This window comes from Pan paniscus, chromosome 8 (assembly GCF_029289425.2).
Source record: "Pan paniscus chromosome 8, NHGRI_mPanPan1-v2.0_pri, whole genome shotgun sequence".
Taxonomy (NCBI): Eukaryota; Metazoa; Chordata; class Mammalia; order Primates; family Hominidae; genus Pan; species Pan paniscus.
In genome coordinates this window covers 132709845-132724969 of record NC_073257.2, presented here as the reverse complement: position 1 = coordinate 132724969, position 15125 = coordinate 132709845, and the positions used below count along the sequence as shown (strand labels likewise).

General features: G+C 41.5%; 1 protein-coding gene and 1 long non-coding RNA gene across 4 annotated transcripts in view; one reads left to right on the top strand and one right to left on the bottom strand.

The window, feature by feature from the left end:
- Positions 1-13014, bottom strand: part of WDR11 (WD repeat domain 11) — a 62899-nt gene extending 49885 nt beyond the window's left edge. For 2 of the 3 annotated variants that reach the window (XR_010113213.1, XM_003825660.5), the window contains exons 1-3: positions 7822-13014; positions 6688-6799; positions 490-643 (exon numbers count right to left, since the gene is read on the bottom strand). Coding sequence is in view for 2 of the 3 variants with exons in the window: in XM_003825660.5 (XP_003825708.1) it covers positions 490-643; positions 6688-6799; positions 7822-7907 (352 nt within the window). In the remaining variant the exon portion in view is untranslated. Of the gene's footprint in view, positions 1-489; positions 644-6687; positions 6800-7736 lie in introns of all 3 variants that reach the window. The other variant, XM_008950981.5, reaches the window with a different exon arrangement.
- Positions 8149-15125, top strand: part of LOC130540567 (uncharacterized) — a 92877-nt gene continuing 85900 nt past the window's right edge. The window contains exon 1 of the long non-coding RNA XR_008954561.1: positions 8149-8658. This is a non-coding gene — a long non-coding RNA (uncharacterized LOC130540567). The remainder of the gene's footprint in view (positions 8659-15125) is intronic.

The window sequence follows — 15125 nt, the reverse complement described above, 5'->3', positions numbered from 1 at the left end:
ACTCCATCTCAAAAAAAAAAAAAAAGAATACTGTACTGGTTTTAGGTCAGTAACATGAAACGAACAAACAAGCAATCTATATGAAAATGAGAATAAAATTTTGTTCATCTCTGATAATGAACAAATTACTTGATGTAGAGTAAGCACTGATGGCTAGTTCCTAACAGCAGTGGCCAATTTTCCTTATATTGTAGCTTAGATTACAAGATTGTACCACTTACTTTTTCTTATCATGCTTGAATGAGGCTGATATTGCAATTAATGAGTTTTACCAAAGCACAAATCAGTTGAGATTTGAAGAAATATGCCTAGAAGTGTATTAGTAAGGACAGAAAGCCAGATTTAGATCAGCAGAATAGGCAAAACACAATCAAGAGCTAACTTGGAATTGATAAAATTAAATGAATGGGGGAAAACCCCCAAAACCAAAAAACCACTCCAAGAGTAAGTGTATCAATATACACACTTAGCTGAGCAGACTTTCCTCACCCTGGATAGGCTTGGCATGCTCTTGGATTTCACATTGAGCTACTCCTGCTGCTACATCCCAGACGATGATCTTCCCATTGACATCAGCAGAAGCTAACCGCAAGCAATATGGTGAGCCAATGTTATGGTGATAGTTTTCCCTGGCCCATTTAACCTGTATCAAGAAGAAATCAGATCAAGTAAATACTTGCACTGGATGAAACGGAACATAATTTTCACAAAACATCAACCAGAACCCATACTACATTTATATTACATAAACATTTAGCAAGAATAAACAGAAAACTGGTTTTCATTTGGAAGGCAGCATTTGTGTTACTTTGGTAGATATCTTTAACTGCAGTTACAAAATTGTTTTTTTTGACACATCACAAAGCTCCTGTGATGAAAAATGATTCACAGCCTTAATATTTTGGGAAATTTAGGTTAAAACCCCAGGATGCCTTGAAAATCAGTTTTCCTAAAATCTAATTTATGACAAAATACCTAAAATCATATTTAGCAGAATGTTTTTCTGTATTCTAGTCTCCTAACTAAAAGAAGACAACTTAGAAACACAAAAACCTTGCAGAGGGAAAGTCAGGAGAAGGCAAAGTCAAACAAAAAACTCTAGCTGTCTCTCTCTTTCACAAAACATTAAGTTTTCCTCTAAAAAAAAAAATGCTTCATGCCTATAGCAACATGATTAACAATAGAATTTTTAAAATAAAAAACACATGAACTCCAGGGCAAATCTGATTAAATTCTTGAACAATGAATACTGACAGCGTAAGGGAAAAATTTCATAGTCCTCACTAGGAGTCAGGCCTTCCCTGGTCACTACCACTCCTCTCTTCTCAGTATCCTGCTTATTTTCTTCAAAGCATTTACTACTAAACAATTTGTACTTATTTTATTTACATTCTTTTTGCCTATTCATGAGTCCATCAACTGTAAGTTCCACAGGGCACACCATGTGGTCTTTGTTTGCATTTCTATTCTCAGACTTAGTACAGTGTCCAAGGTCTGTTTAATAAGTAGATTTAAATACCACAAATCTATAAATACATATAAATGTATATACCTATATATGTGTACAGATATAAATACACTCATATATAATGCTAAGGTAGGAAAGTAAGCCAACCAATTGCAGTAGTATTCATGAAAAAGATGGAAACAACGTTTTCTGAAAATGAGCGTGAACAGGCCTTAAGGTTTTCCTGTAATAGATCTTTTGCTCAGGCAAAAATTTTTAAATGAGGTGTGTATGTGTATATATGCATATGTATGTGTGTATGCATATTTGTATGTGTATATGTTTGAGTATGTATAAGTTCATAGGTATAGAATGTGTATGAATAGAATATGTATAGTGTATATATGTGTACACAGTCCATTCTAGTTATTTATAGATTCTGTATTTGTCAATTTACCTACTCACTAAAATTTGCAACCTCAAAATCAATACTTGCAGTGCTTTTGTGGACAAGTGCAGAATGGTGAAAAAAATGTCACCGAACATACATGTGTGTTCCCAGCTGAAGTCAAACAAGAATTCTTGCTTTAGCTTTTCCAATTGCAAAACAAGTGTTCATCTCATGATTTATTTAGTACCACATTTTTCACATTTTTGTTCTTTTTGCTGGTGACTTCACTGTTTAAATAGGTCCCCAAGCATACTGCCTACCGTTTCTAAGTATGAGAAGTTGTGATGTGTCTTACAAAAAATACATATATATATATATGTGATAATCTTTGCTCAGGCATGTGTTGTTGGCTATGAGTTCAATGTTAATAGATCAACTGACATATTAATATGTCTTTAAACGGAAACACATATAAAGCAAGGTTCTCTATTGATCAGTTGATGAAAATGTTGTGACCAGAGCCTCACAAGAACCTAACCCCTAGGAGCAAACAAAGTTTCAGTATTCACTAATTCAGTGTATACAACAACTTTACAGAATATAGCTACCATGAATAACAAGAATTGACTGTCTCTATGTGTATATATATGTTTGTATATGTGTATATATTTGTATATGTATATGTTGAATTCCATTTAGGTGAACTCCAAGCCATATATATATATATATATATATTTTTTTTTTTTTAATAATCAAACTACTGAAAACCAAGGTTAAGGAAATCTTGAAGATAATTGGAGGAAAAAAGATATAATGCAGAGAAACAAAAACAAAAATTTTTCATCAGAAACTATGTAAGCTTGAAGACAGTGGAGGGATTTTTTTTTTTTTTTTTTTTTTTTTTTTTGGAGACAGTCTTATTCTGTTGCCCAGGCTGGAGTGCAGTGGCTCTATCTCAGCTCACTGCAACCTCCACCTCCCAGGTTTAAGCTGTTCTCCTGCCTCAGCCTCCCAAGTAGCTGGGATTACAGGTGTGTACCACCACGCCTGGCTAATTTTTGTATTTTTAGTAGAGATGAGGTTTTGCCTTGTTGGCCAGGCTAGTCTCAAACTCCTGACCCCAGGTGATCCATCCACCTCGGCCTCCCAGAGTCTTGGGATTACAGGTGTGAGCCACCGTGCCTGGCCAATGGAATGATATTTGTAAAGTACTACTAGAAAAAAAAAATTATAAACCCAGAATTCTATATCCTTTGAAAATTATCTTTCGAAAACAAAGGTGAAATACTTTCTCAGAGAAATAAAAGCTAAGAGAATCAACCAATATTAGACAGGCACTTCAAGAACTTACAGTAAATTCTTTAGTCGATGGGAATATAATACCAGACTGAAACTTGGACCTACATAAAGAAATAAAAGCTCCAGAAATGCCAAGGGGCAGTATAGGGGAAAGGAAACAGAGAGGGAAAGAGAAGGTAAATATATTTTTCCCAAAACACCCTATACCTTACATCAGACTTGATGAAAGACTGAATACTTTCCCCCTAAACTCAGGAACAGGACAAGAGTATCCTCTCACTACTCTCCCATTCATTGTAGTAGAGGTCCTAGCCAATGCAATATGGCAAGAAAAATAGAAGACACACAGATTATCAATGAAAACATTAAACTGCAGTCACTTGCAGTGACATGACTGTCTACTTAAAAAAAATTTACCCAAAATTACTATTAAATAGATCTACTAAGTGAAGTTAGCTAGATTACAGGATATGGTCAATAAACAAAAATTAATAGTATTTTTCCCTATTTCACATCATATATAAAAATTAACTCAAAATGGATTAAAAGCTAAAGCTCTAAAATTCTAAGAAAAAAACAAAGGTATATATCTTCTTGATATTGGAGAAAGCAATGGTTTCTTGGATATGGCACAAAAAGTACAAGCAGCAACAATACAAAATAATAAATTGGACTACATCAAAATGAAAAAGTTTTGTTCTTCAAAAGACACCACCAAGAAAGTAAAAAGACAACCCACAAATTGAGAGAAAATATTTGCAAATCATGTATCAATCCAAACATGACATGAAAAAGTCTAAAAATAAACAATTCATAAATTATGCGCTTTTCTGAATAGCATGATGAAATCTCCCACTGTCCTGTTCCATCCTGCCTCAATCATAAATCATCCCTTTGTCCAGAACATCCATGCTGTATATACCACCTGCCCTCAGTAGCCATACTGATTATCAGATCAACTGTTGTGATATCTCAGTGCTATGTTCAAGTAACTCTTATTTTACTTTATAATGCCCCCAAAGTGCAAGAGTAGTAATGCTGATGTATTGTTATAATTGTTCTCCTTAATTATTATTAGTTATTGTTGTTAATCTCTTATTATGCCTAATTTATAAACTTGATCATAGGTAAGTATGTATGAGACAAAACAGTATATACAGGGTTTGGTTTATAAACTTTATCATAAGTAAGTATGTATGAGAAAAAGCACAATATATATAGGGTTCAGTACTATCCAGGGTTTCAGGCTTCCACTGGGGTCTTGGAACATTTCCCTTCTGGATAAGGCAGGACTACTGTATACAAAGAAATCTTACGACTCAATTATAAAAAGATAAATAATACAATTTTAAAATGGGCAAAGGACCTGCATAGACATTTCTCCAAAGAAGATATACAAATGGCCAATAAGCACATGAAAAGATACTCCACACCTTTAGCCATCAGGGAAATGCAAACCAAAGCCACAATGAGAATCAATTCATACCCATTAGGATGGTTATAATCAAAAGAACAGAGAACAGCAAGCGTTGGTGAGGATTTGGACAAATTAGACTCCTCATACACTACTAATGCGAATGTTAATTTGGAAAACAGTCCAGCAGTTCCTCAAAAAGTTAAACAGAGCTACCATATGAGTCAGTAATTCCACCCCTAGAAACATACTCAAGGGAAATGAAAACACAGGTTCACACAAAACTTGCACATGAATGTGCAAAGCAGCATTATTCGTAACAGGCAAAAAGTACAAAATATCCAAATGTCCATCAATAAAATAAATGTGATACATCCTTACAGTGGAATATTATTCATCAGTAACAGAGTATTGATATATGCTACAACACAGATGAACCATGAAAACATTATCCTAAGTGAAAGAAGTCATGCACAAAAGACCACAAATTATATGATTCAATTTATATAAAATCCCCAGAATGGGCCAGTCTACAGACCCAGAAAGTAGGTCAGTGGTTGCCAAAGGAAGAGGGAAATGGGGGAAATGGAATATGACTGCTAGTGGATATAGGGTTTCTTTTTGAGGTAAAAAAGTTCATTGTAATTGTGGCTGCATTAACTGTGGATATACTAAAAGCCACAGAATTGTGCATTTTAAGTCAGTACATTTTATGGTATGAGTATCTCAATAAAGCTATTATTTAAAAAAGAAAAAGACTCCAAATCTCTATCTCTAATCCTGACCTCTCTCCTAAAGCCCGGATCACTATAATGCAATATATTACAGGCATCTCAGATTTTGCATGTTGAAAACTTAAAAATTCACTGACTTCACAGATGCTTACCTCTGATAACTGGAAACACTGTCATTCAATTACACCAAAAAAAACCTTGGAGTCACTCTATTCTCTTACTGTCCTTTATACTGATCACTATAAAGGCTATCAGGTTTACCTCTTTGCAGCTCTTAAACATGACTTCTCCATGCCCCAGCTTTATTTTAGGCCCTTAGAATTTCCCACCAAAATTACTGCAGAAATCTCCTAAATGATCTTGCTGCCTCCAGTCGTGCATTTCTCCAGCAGATCCTCCACTGCTGCCAGAGTTTTTCTAAGACGCAAATATGGTCACATCAATCTCCTACTCAAAAATCCAAATTCCTGCTGGGCGCGGTGGCTCCCACCTGTAATCCCAGCACTTTGGGAGGCCAAGGCGGGTGGATCACGAGGTCAGGAGCTCGAGACCATCCTGGCTAACATGGTGAAACCCGGTCTCTACTAAAAATACAAAAAATTAGCTGGGCATGGTGGTGGGTGCCTGTAGTCCCAGCTACTCGGGAGGCTGAGGCAGGAGAATGGCGTGAACCCAGGATGTGGAGCTTACAGTGAGCCGAGATCACGCCACTGCACTCCAGCCTGGGCAACAGAGTGAGACTCTGTCTAAAAAAAAAAAAAAAATCCAAGCTCCTTCATAATCTTACAAAACTTTAGGACAGACAGCTGAATCTCTCTGGCTGCCTCTTATTTCATCACTCCTACAAGTGTCCCATCTTTAGCCATCTTTATGGCACGCTACTTACTTCTGTGTATATTCTTGCCTTTCCCTGCAATGCTCCTTGTCAATTTTTTACTTGGCTTAACTACTGTCTACTAGTCTTGAAACTGAAAAGACTTCTGTGACTCTCCTCACAACCAGGCAATATGCAGCTCCTCTGTTTTCTCACAGCGTGTTAAGCGAGTCTCACTTATCACACTATCACGCTGTGAGTCTTCCTTATGAGATGGAGAATTATCTGAGGGCTTTCATCTCCATATCCATAGCATATGCTAAGTGCTCAAAACTAAGGAATGACTGAGTGGTCTTGTAAATGGTAGAAGTTTCATCTGCCTTAAAATGATCTAACAACTAGCATTTAATAACTCACCCTGTATTGACATTAAGTCATATATATGAAAATTCTAGGCTACCCCAAATAGGTTGTTATATTTAAAAGCTATTCAACACTTACACGTAAGACTTAATGAGAGCTTAGTGATACACAGTATTAAACTTTACACTAGACAACATGTTAGGGTCAAAGTGGGATTTTACTTACCTTGACAACATCAGCTTTATGCTTTTCTAAAACTTGAAGAGTTTGGGCAGTAATGGAATCAATCACTACCACAAGTGAATGACATCCATAAGCAATTAAACCTTGCCAGCCCCTAGCAAAACAGTAATGTTAAAGTTTAAGTACAGAACAAAGCAGGACGACTTCTTTCTTGCCAAGCCTAAATAAACGATAAGTCTAATTCATATGTACCACCATTAATAAAATCATTTAAACCCAAAGGCCAGTATTTATCATTATCCCACTTAAATAAAAGATCTGGCTAAGCTTAAAATGCTTGTTGAAATTCACTTTTCATTCGGATAAAAAAAGTTCTAAAAGATATGAAAATAGAGACCCGAGGACATAAAAAGGAACTTGTGCCCTCTGACTGTTCTTGTAGGCATACGTCTTTCGCTTATCCGATTTCTAATCCTTAGTATTCACAATGTGCCTGGGGATACTGCGACTAATCCCAGTCCTTCCAACTAAATAAAACGACAAACACTGCACGAGACGTTTCAGTCCTCCTAACAACATCCCACAGCCACAGAATTTTGCTTTACATTTGTCTAATGAGTAGTTTTCAGAGCTGCAGTGGTAATTTATAGTGAAAGGAGAGAGTAATAAAGACGACCTGTTGAAGACAGGAATGTTCTACACAGGAGGAGCCCGAAAAGAGAAGGTGAAAAGGACAGGTGAAAGAACACAGGAGCCTAGCACAGGGTCTGGCACATTGTTGAAAGACAACAGGAATACAAGACAACGAAAAAGAAAACACAGGATGGGAAAGAGAAAGTGCACAGGGAATTAATGGTGGAGAGAGAGAAGCCTGGAAGCTGGAGGAGAGGAAAAGAGAGAGGAATGGAACGGCAAAAGGGCGAGGTGCAGAGAAAACAGCAGAGAAATACGCGAGAAAGAGGGGAAATGTATTTGCATGGGGGAATTTCCCACACGGGGCTATTATCACTTTTGTAACAACAAAAATCCACCAACTGAAAGCAAGCTCATTGCGTGAGGGCGGCTCCCTGCCTTAGCGAGGCCAAACTAACCATGGGGTGAAACCTCTTGTTCTTCCCCCTTCCCCCTCACACATTCCTGGCCGATCCTGGCGACCTGGAAGCTCGGCGCCCTCACCAGTCCACCGCCGCCTTGTTGTGGGCGTTGAGGGCCCCCGTGAGGGTGCGCGCCGACACCTTGAAGTTCACTGTGTAGGGCAACATCCCCGCGGCCAGCCCAGGACCTGGGCGCTGACCCGCAACCAGGAAGCGGCGGACACTGTGCTTCCGTTCCAAACAGAGTCCGGGTGGCCCCCTGGGCGCCGCTGTCAGGTTCCTCTAGATTCAAGTTCTACAGGCTCCGGGTTCCACCGCTCCCGGATTCCATCGCCCCCAGGTTCCGTTGCCTTCAGTTTCCTAGGATCCTAGGTTCCGCACTCTCCAGAGTTCCGCCGCTTAGGCGGTTGTGCTAATAATCTGCGTCAGCTGGGGCTGTATTTGGAACAAGAGGCGCTGCCTCCAGTCAAGTCTGTTTTTTTCAGGTGGGGACTGTAGGCCTTTGTGCCCTGCTGGAAATCGTGAAAAGCAAGAGAGAAGAGTCCCAGTTATTCTTGCTGCCTTTGATAAGTGAATTTAGGGCAACTACTAGTGCCAGTAGGCATGGGGGATCTACCGATGAAGAAGACACAAAGTCTCCGCTCTCGTGGAGTTTACAGAGAATAATGAATGAGATTAATTAAGAAATGAATGAGATTAATTAAGAAATGAATGAGATTAATTGAATGAAATTGCCAGACTGAATGAAGTGAATGGCCCAAATATAAACAATTTCCAAATACAGATAACACTGCATATCTGGTGTTGGCAATACTCCCTTCGCGCTTGAGGAAGAAGCACTATGTCTGGGGCCAAGTGTGACCCTTTGTCTGTTGTTGGGTACCTTTCATTTCGCACTTTCTCTTCTGCTGCTCTCCAGGTCAGACCCAATCCTTCCCTCCCTTGTGTTCAGTGTTGGGTTTATACGCTTTAACTATAGCACTTAATGCAGTGATTTCTTTTCAGCAATGATATTTGCAGATGTGCGTTTCTCTCCCCAATACATTGTTAGTTTCATGCCCGTCTGTGTGAAGAGACTACCAAACAGGCTTTGTGTGAGCAATAAAGCTGTTTGTTTCACCTGGGTGCAGGTAGGCTAAGTCCAAAAAGAGTCAGCAAAGGGAGATAGGAGTGGGGCCGTTTTATAGGATTTGGGGAGGTAATGGAAAATTACGGTCAAAGGGGGTTGTTCTCTGGTGGGCAGGGGTGGATCTCACAAAGTACATTCTCAAGGGTGGGGAGAATTACAAAACCTTCTTAAGGGTGGGGGAGATTACAAAGTACATTGATCAGTTAGGGTGGGGCAGGAACAAATCACAGTGGTGGAATGTCAGTTAAGGCTGTTTTTACTTCTTTTGTGGATCTTCAGTTACTTTAGGCCATCTGGATGTATACGTGCAAGTCACGGGATGCGATGGCCTGGCCTGGGCTCAGAGGCCTGACATTCCTGCCTTCTTATATTAATAAGACAAAACAAAATAGTGTTGAAGTGTTGGGGCGGCGAAAATTTTTGGGGGGTGGTATGGAGAGAGAATAGGCGATGTTTCTCAGGGCTGCTTCAAGTGGGATTAGGGGCGGCGTGGGAACCTACAGTGGGAGAGATTAAGCTGAAGGGAGGTCTTGTGGTAAGGGGTGATATTGTGGGGATGTAAGAAGAAATATTTGTTGTATAGAATGATTGGTGATGGCCTGGATACGGTTTTGGATGAATTGAGAAACTAAATGGAATAAGAGGAGAAAAACAGGTATAAAAGGTCTAAGAATTGGGAGGACCTAGGACATCTGATTAGAGAGTGCCTAAGGAGATTCAGCATAGTCCTGCCAGCAAAGATTATTTATTTACTTCAAGAGTTTAGAGTGGCAGTTTGGGGATGGCACCAGGAGATATCAGCTGTGATGGCTTGGAGAAGCAGTGTAAACAAGAGCAGGGCATGTATGAGTAGTTAAGAACGGTGAATAGGAGTATGACTACAAAAGATAGGGATGACAAGTTTTTTGGGGCACAGTCTAAGTTGGTCTGGTGTCAAATGAGACTGGGGCCTAATAAAAAGGAGCATCTATACAGGAGCTTAAATGGGCTGTACCTTGTAGCATTCTGAGGACAGGCCTGAATTCTGAGAAGCGAAAGTGGTAAAAGTATTGTCCAGTCCTTTTTAAGTTGGTGGCTGAGCTTGGTGAGCTGTCTTTTTAAAAGACCTTTAGTCCGTTCTACTTTTCTTGAAGACAGAGGTCTGTAAGGGATATAAAGGTTTCACTGAAACCTACTAAGAGCCTGAAAAACTGCTTGGCTGATTTGACTAATAAAGGCTGGTCTGTTATCAGACTGTATAGAGGTAGGAAGGCTAAACTGAGGAATTATGTCTGACAGAAGGAAAGAAATGACTGTGGTGGCCTTCTCAGATGCTGTAGGAAAGGCCTTTACTTATTAGTGACAGTGTCTATTTGGACTAAGAGGTATTTTAGTTTCCTGACTCGGGCATGTTGAGTAAAGCTAATTTGCCAGTCCTGGGTGGGGGCAAATCCTCGAGCTTGATGTGTAGGGAAGGGAGGGGGCCTGAATAATCCCTGAGGAGTAGTAGAATAGCAGATGGAACACTGAGAAGTTATTACCTTGAGGACAGATTTCCACGATGGAAAGGAAATGAGAGGTTCTGAGAGGCGGGCTAGTGGCTTGTACTATAGCATAGCCTGCCTTTGCTGGTATGTGGCGATTAGGCCTGGTGGAACTGCCATCAATAAATCAAGCGTGATCAGGGTGAGGAACAGTAAAGAAGGAAATATGGGGAAATGGGGTGAATATCAGGTGGATCAGAGAGATACAGTCATGGGGGTCAGGTGTGGTATCAGGAATAATGTGGGAGGCCAGATTGAAGTCCGGACCAGGAACAATGGTAATTGTGGGACTTAAAGAGTGAGTACAGCTGAAGGAGCCGGGGAGCAGAAAGTATATGTCAGGTATGAGGAAGAAAATATATTTTGGAAGTTATGAGAAATGTAGAGAGTGAGTTGAGCATAGTTTGTGATTTTTAGGGCCTCTAAAAGTATTAAAGCAGCGGCAGCCACTGTACGCAGACATGAGGGCTAGGCTAAAACAGTAAGGTCAAGTTGTTTGGACAGAAAGGCTACAGGGTGCGGTCCTGGCTCTTGTGTAAGAATTCTGACCGCACTAACCATGCCTAGGAAGGAAAGGAGTTGTTTTGTAAGGGATTGAGGTTTGGGAGATTAATTGGACACGATCAGCAGGGAAAGCACGTGTGTTTTTATGACAATTATGCCGAGATAGGTAACAGATGAGGATGAAATTTGGGCTTGACTGAAGTAATTGGGGCTGTCTGTGAAGCCTTGCGGCAGTACAGCCCAGGTAATTTGCTGAGCCTAATGGGTGTCAGGGTCAGTCTAAGTGAAAGCAAAGAGAGGCTGGGATGAAGGGTGCAAAGGAATAGTAAAGAAAGCATGTTTGAGATCTAGAACAGAATAATGGGTAGTAGAGGGAGGTATTGAGGATAGGAGAGTATATGGGTTTGGCACCACGGGGTGGATAGGCAAAACAATTTGGTTGATAAGGCGCAGATTCTGAACTAACCTGTAAGCCTTGTCTGGTTTTAGGACAGGTAAAATGGGGGAATGGTAAGGAGAGTTTATAGGCTTTAAAAGGCCATGCTGTAGCAGGCGAGTGATAACAGGCTTTAATCCTTTTAAAGCATGCTGTGGGATGGGATCTTGACATTGAGCAGGGTAAGGGTGATTAGATTTTAATGAGATGGTAAGGGGTGCATGATTGGTCGCCAAGGAAGGAGTAGAGGTATCTTATACTTGTGGGTTAAGGTGGGGGGATATAAGAGGAGGACGCAAAGGAGGCTTTGGATTGGGAAGAAGGGCAGCAATGAGATGTAGCTGTAGTCCAGGAATAGTCAGGGAAGCAGATAATTTAGTTAAAGTGTCTCAGCCTAATAAGGGAACTGGGCAGGTGGGGATAACTAAAAAGGAGTGCTTAAAAGAGTGTTGTCTAAGTTGGCACCAGAGTTGGGGAGTTTTAAGAGGTTTAGAAGCCTGGCTGTCAATACCCACAATAGTTATGGAGGCAAGGGAAACAGGCCCTTGAAAAGAAGGTAATGTGGAGTGGGTAGCCTCCGTATTGATTAAGAAGGGGACAGACTTACCTTCCACTGTGAAAGTTACCCAAAGCTCGGCATCCGTGATGGTCTACGGGGCTTCCGAGGCGATCAGGCAGCATTAGTCTTCAGCCGCTAAGCTGAGAAGGAGTCAGAGAGCCTTGGGCCAGAGTTCCAGGGGCTCTGGGAGTGGCTGCCAGGTGAGTTGAACAGTCCAATTTCCAGTGGGGTCCCGCACAGATGGGACACAGCTTAGGAGGAATCCTGGGCTGCAGGCATTCCTTGGCCTGGTGGTCAGATTTCTGGCACTTGTAGCAAGCTCCTGGGGGAGGAGGTTCTGGAGGAACGCCTGGCCGCTGCGGTTCGGGCGTTTGGAAGTTCTTGTGTGCTGGAGATGTGGCTGGGGTTTGTCTCACAGTGGAGGCAAGGAATTGCAACTTTTTTCTATTATTGTACACCTTGAAGGCGAGGTTAATTAAATCCTGTTGTGGGGTTTGAGGGCCGGAATTTAATTTTTGGAGTTTTATTTAATGTCGGGAGCAGATTGGGTAATAAAATGTATATTGAGAATAAGATGGCCTTTTGACCTTTTAGGGTCTAGGGCTGTAAAGCGTCTCAGGGTTGCTGCCGAAGGAGCCATGAACTGGGCTGGGTTTTTATATTTGATGAAAAAGCCTAAACGCTATCTGATTTGGGATAAAGAAAAAGGAGCATTAACCTTGACTATGCCTTTAGCTCCAGCCACCTCTTTAAGAATAAATTGCTGGGCAGGTGGGGGAGGGCTAGTCACAGAAGGAAACTGTAAGCCAGACCAGGTGTGAGGAGGGGAGGCGATAAAAAGATTACAGGGTGGAGGAGTGGAAGCTGAGGAAGAATTGGGACCTAGCTTGGGCTAGTGAGGAGGGGAGAGGTCAGATGGGTCTGTAGAAAAGGAAGATTAGAAAGACTCAGCGACGCTTGGGGTTGGGACTGAGGGGACAGGTGGGAGGGAAAGAAGGAAGATTTGGGACGAGTTGCACTGGGCACAGAGACTAGGAAGGGACTGATGTGTAAAAGAATGCCTGGATGTCAGGCACCTCAGACCATTTGCCCATTTTATGACAAGAATTATTTAGATCTTGTAGGATGGAAAAATTGAAAGTGCCGTTTTCCGGCTATTTGGAACTACTGTCGAGTTTGTATTGGGGTCAAGCAACATTGTAGAAGAAAATAAGGAATTTAGGTTTTAGGTCAGGTGTGAGTTGAAGAGGTTTTAAGTTTTTGAGAATACAGGCTAAGGGAGAAGAAGGAGGAATGGAAGGTGGAAGCTTACCCATAGTGAAGGAGGCAAGCCCAGAGAAAAGAGTAGAGACACGGAGAAGGGGTGGGGGGTTCTTGCCCTCCAGAAAAGCAGAGAAGCGGTTGGGGCACGGAAATAAGAGGTCAGGGTGCGGAAATAAGGGATTGGGGTGCAGAGATAAGAGGTTGGGGTGCAGAAATAAGCGATTGGGGGGTTCTTGCCCCCTAGGAAAGTGGGACTTGCCACTAAGGGTGAAGGAGAAGGGGTTGAGGGGTACTTGCCCCTGCCCCAGGAAAGTGGGACTTGCTGCTAAGGGTGAAGGACCAAGGCAGGCGTCCCTGCGTAGTCTGACATGCTTGAAACGTGGGTGTATAATCAGAGAGGCATCCCTGCAATGATTAAACACCAAGGGAAGGCTGCCTTCCCAGTCCGTGACCGGCGCCGGAGTTTTGGGTCCATGGATAAAACATGTCTCTTTTGTCTCTACCAGAAAATGAAAGGAATTGAAATTAAGAGAAGGGAGAGATTGAAGTGTAGCGCCAAGATTGAAAGGAGAAAGCGGTTGAGGGATAGTGAGGGAGGTTGGAGAAGAGAGTAAAAAGAGGCCGCTTACTGGATTTGAAATTGGTGAGATGTTTCTTGGGCTAGTCGGTCTGAGGACCTGAGGTCGTAGGTGGATCGTTCTCATGGAGCAGGAGGACAGGGGATTGATCTCCCAAGGGAGGTCCCCCGATCCGAGTCATGGCACCAAATTTCATGCGCGTCCGTGTGAAGAGACCACCAAACAGGCTTTGTGTGAGCAATAAAGCTGTTTATTTCACCTGGGTGCAGGTGGGCTAAGTCCGAAAAGAGAGTCAGCGAAGGGAGATAGGGGTGGGGCCATTTTATAGGATTTGGGAAGGTAATGGAAAATTACAGTCAAAGGGGGTTGTTCTCTGGTGGGCAGGGGTGGATCTCACAAAGTACATTCTCAAGGGTGGGGAGAATTATAAAGAACCTTCTTAAGGGTGGGGGAGACTACAAAGTACCTTCTTAAGGGTGGGGGAGATTACAAAGTACATTGATCGGTTAGAGTGGGGCAGGAACAAATCACAATGGTAGAATGTCATCAGTTAAGGCTGTTTTTACTTCTTTTGTGGATCTTCAGTTACTTTAGGCCATCTGGATGTATACATGCAAGTCACAGGGGATGCGATGGCCTGGCCTGGGCTCAGAGGCCTGACAGTTAGCTCCTTGATCAACAAAAGGGACAACATATTGGTGATTTTTCATCACAGGTTTTTGTGTCTAGCTTACCATTCTTGTAAAACAGCTTTCTCAAAGGTCACCTCATATCCTCTTAGTTGTTCAAACCAATGATCATGTTTTGGCTTTTAGTTGATCATGTTTTGCTGCGGCTTCCCTCCCTTTCCCTTGTTGTCTTACCTTTCCTTACCCCACACCCTAACCTACTGATGCTTTGGGGGCCACCAGATGTGCCCAAAACCACAGATCTAAGTTTATCACTCTCTTATTAAAAATCTTTGATGCCTCCTGTGAGAAGATTGCTAATTGACTCCCCAAATTCATTCTCTCCTTTTTTTCTTAGGGACAGAACTTGAGTTTGTATCTAGGCACCTCATCCCTCCATTAAATGAGTACATCCCCCCAACTCCCTTTACAACTAGACCCAGCCATGAGACTAAATTTCTGGCCAATAAATGAAAATGGAAGTGTTGCATAGTGACCTCTAAGAAGTCACTTTGCTGTTCTGAGCAATTTCAATAGTTATACCTTACATTATCATTATCTTCAGATATATCTGTCTCAAAGGGGAGGCCAACACATTTTTAAGTAATCATAATATAGGAAAAATTATATATACCCTAGTAGACTTAGAGTTCCTCTCATAAAGGAACAAAATCCTAGTCTTCCTTTTGCCCCAATGTCTGGCACCTTTCCTGGCATACAGTTGGT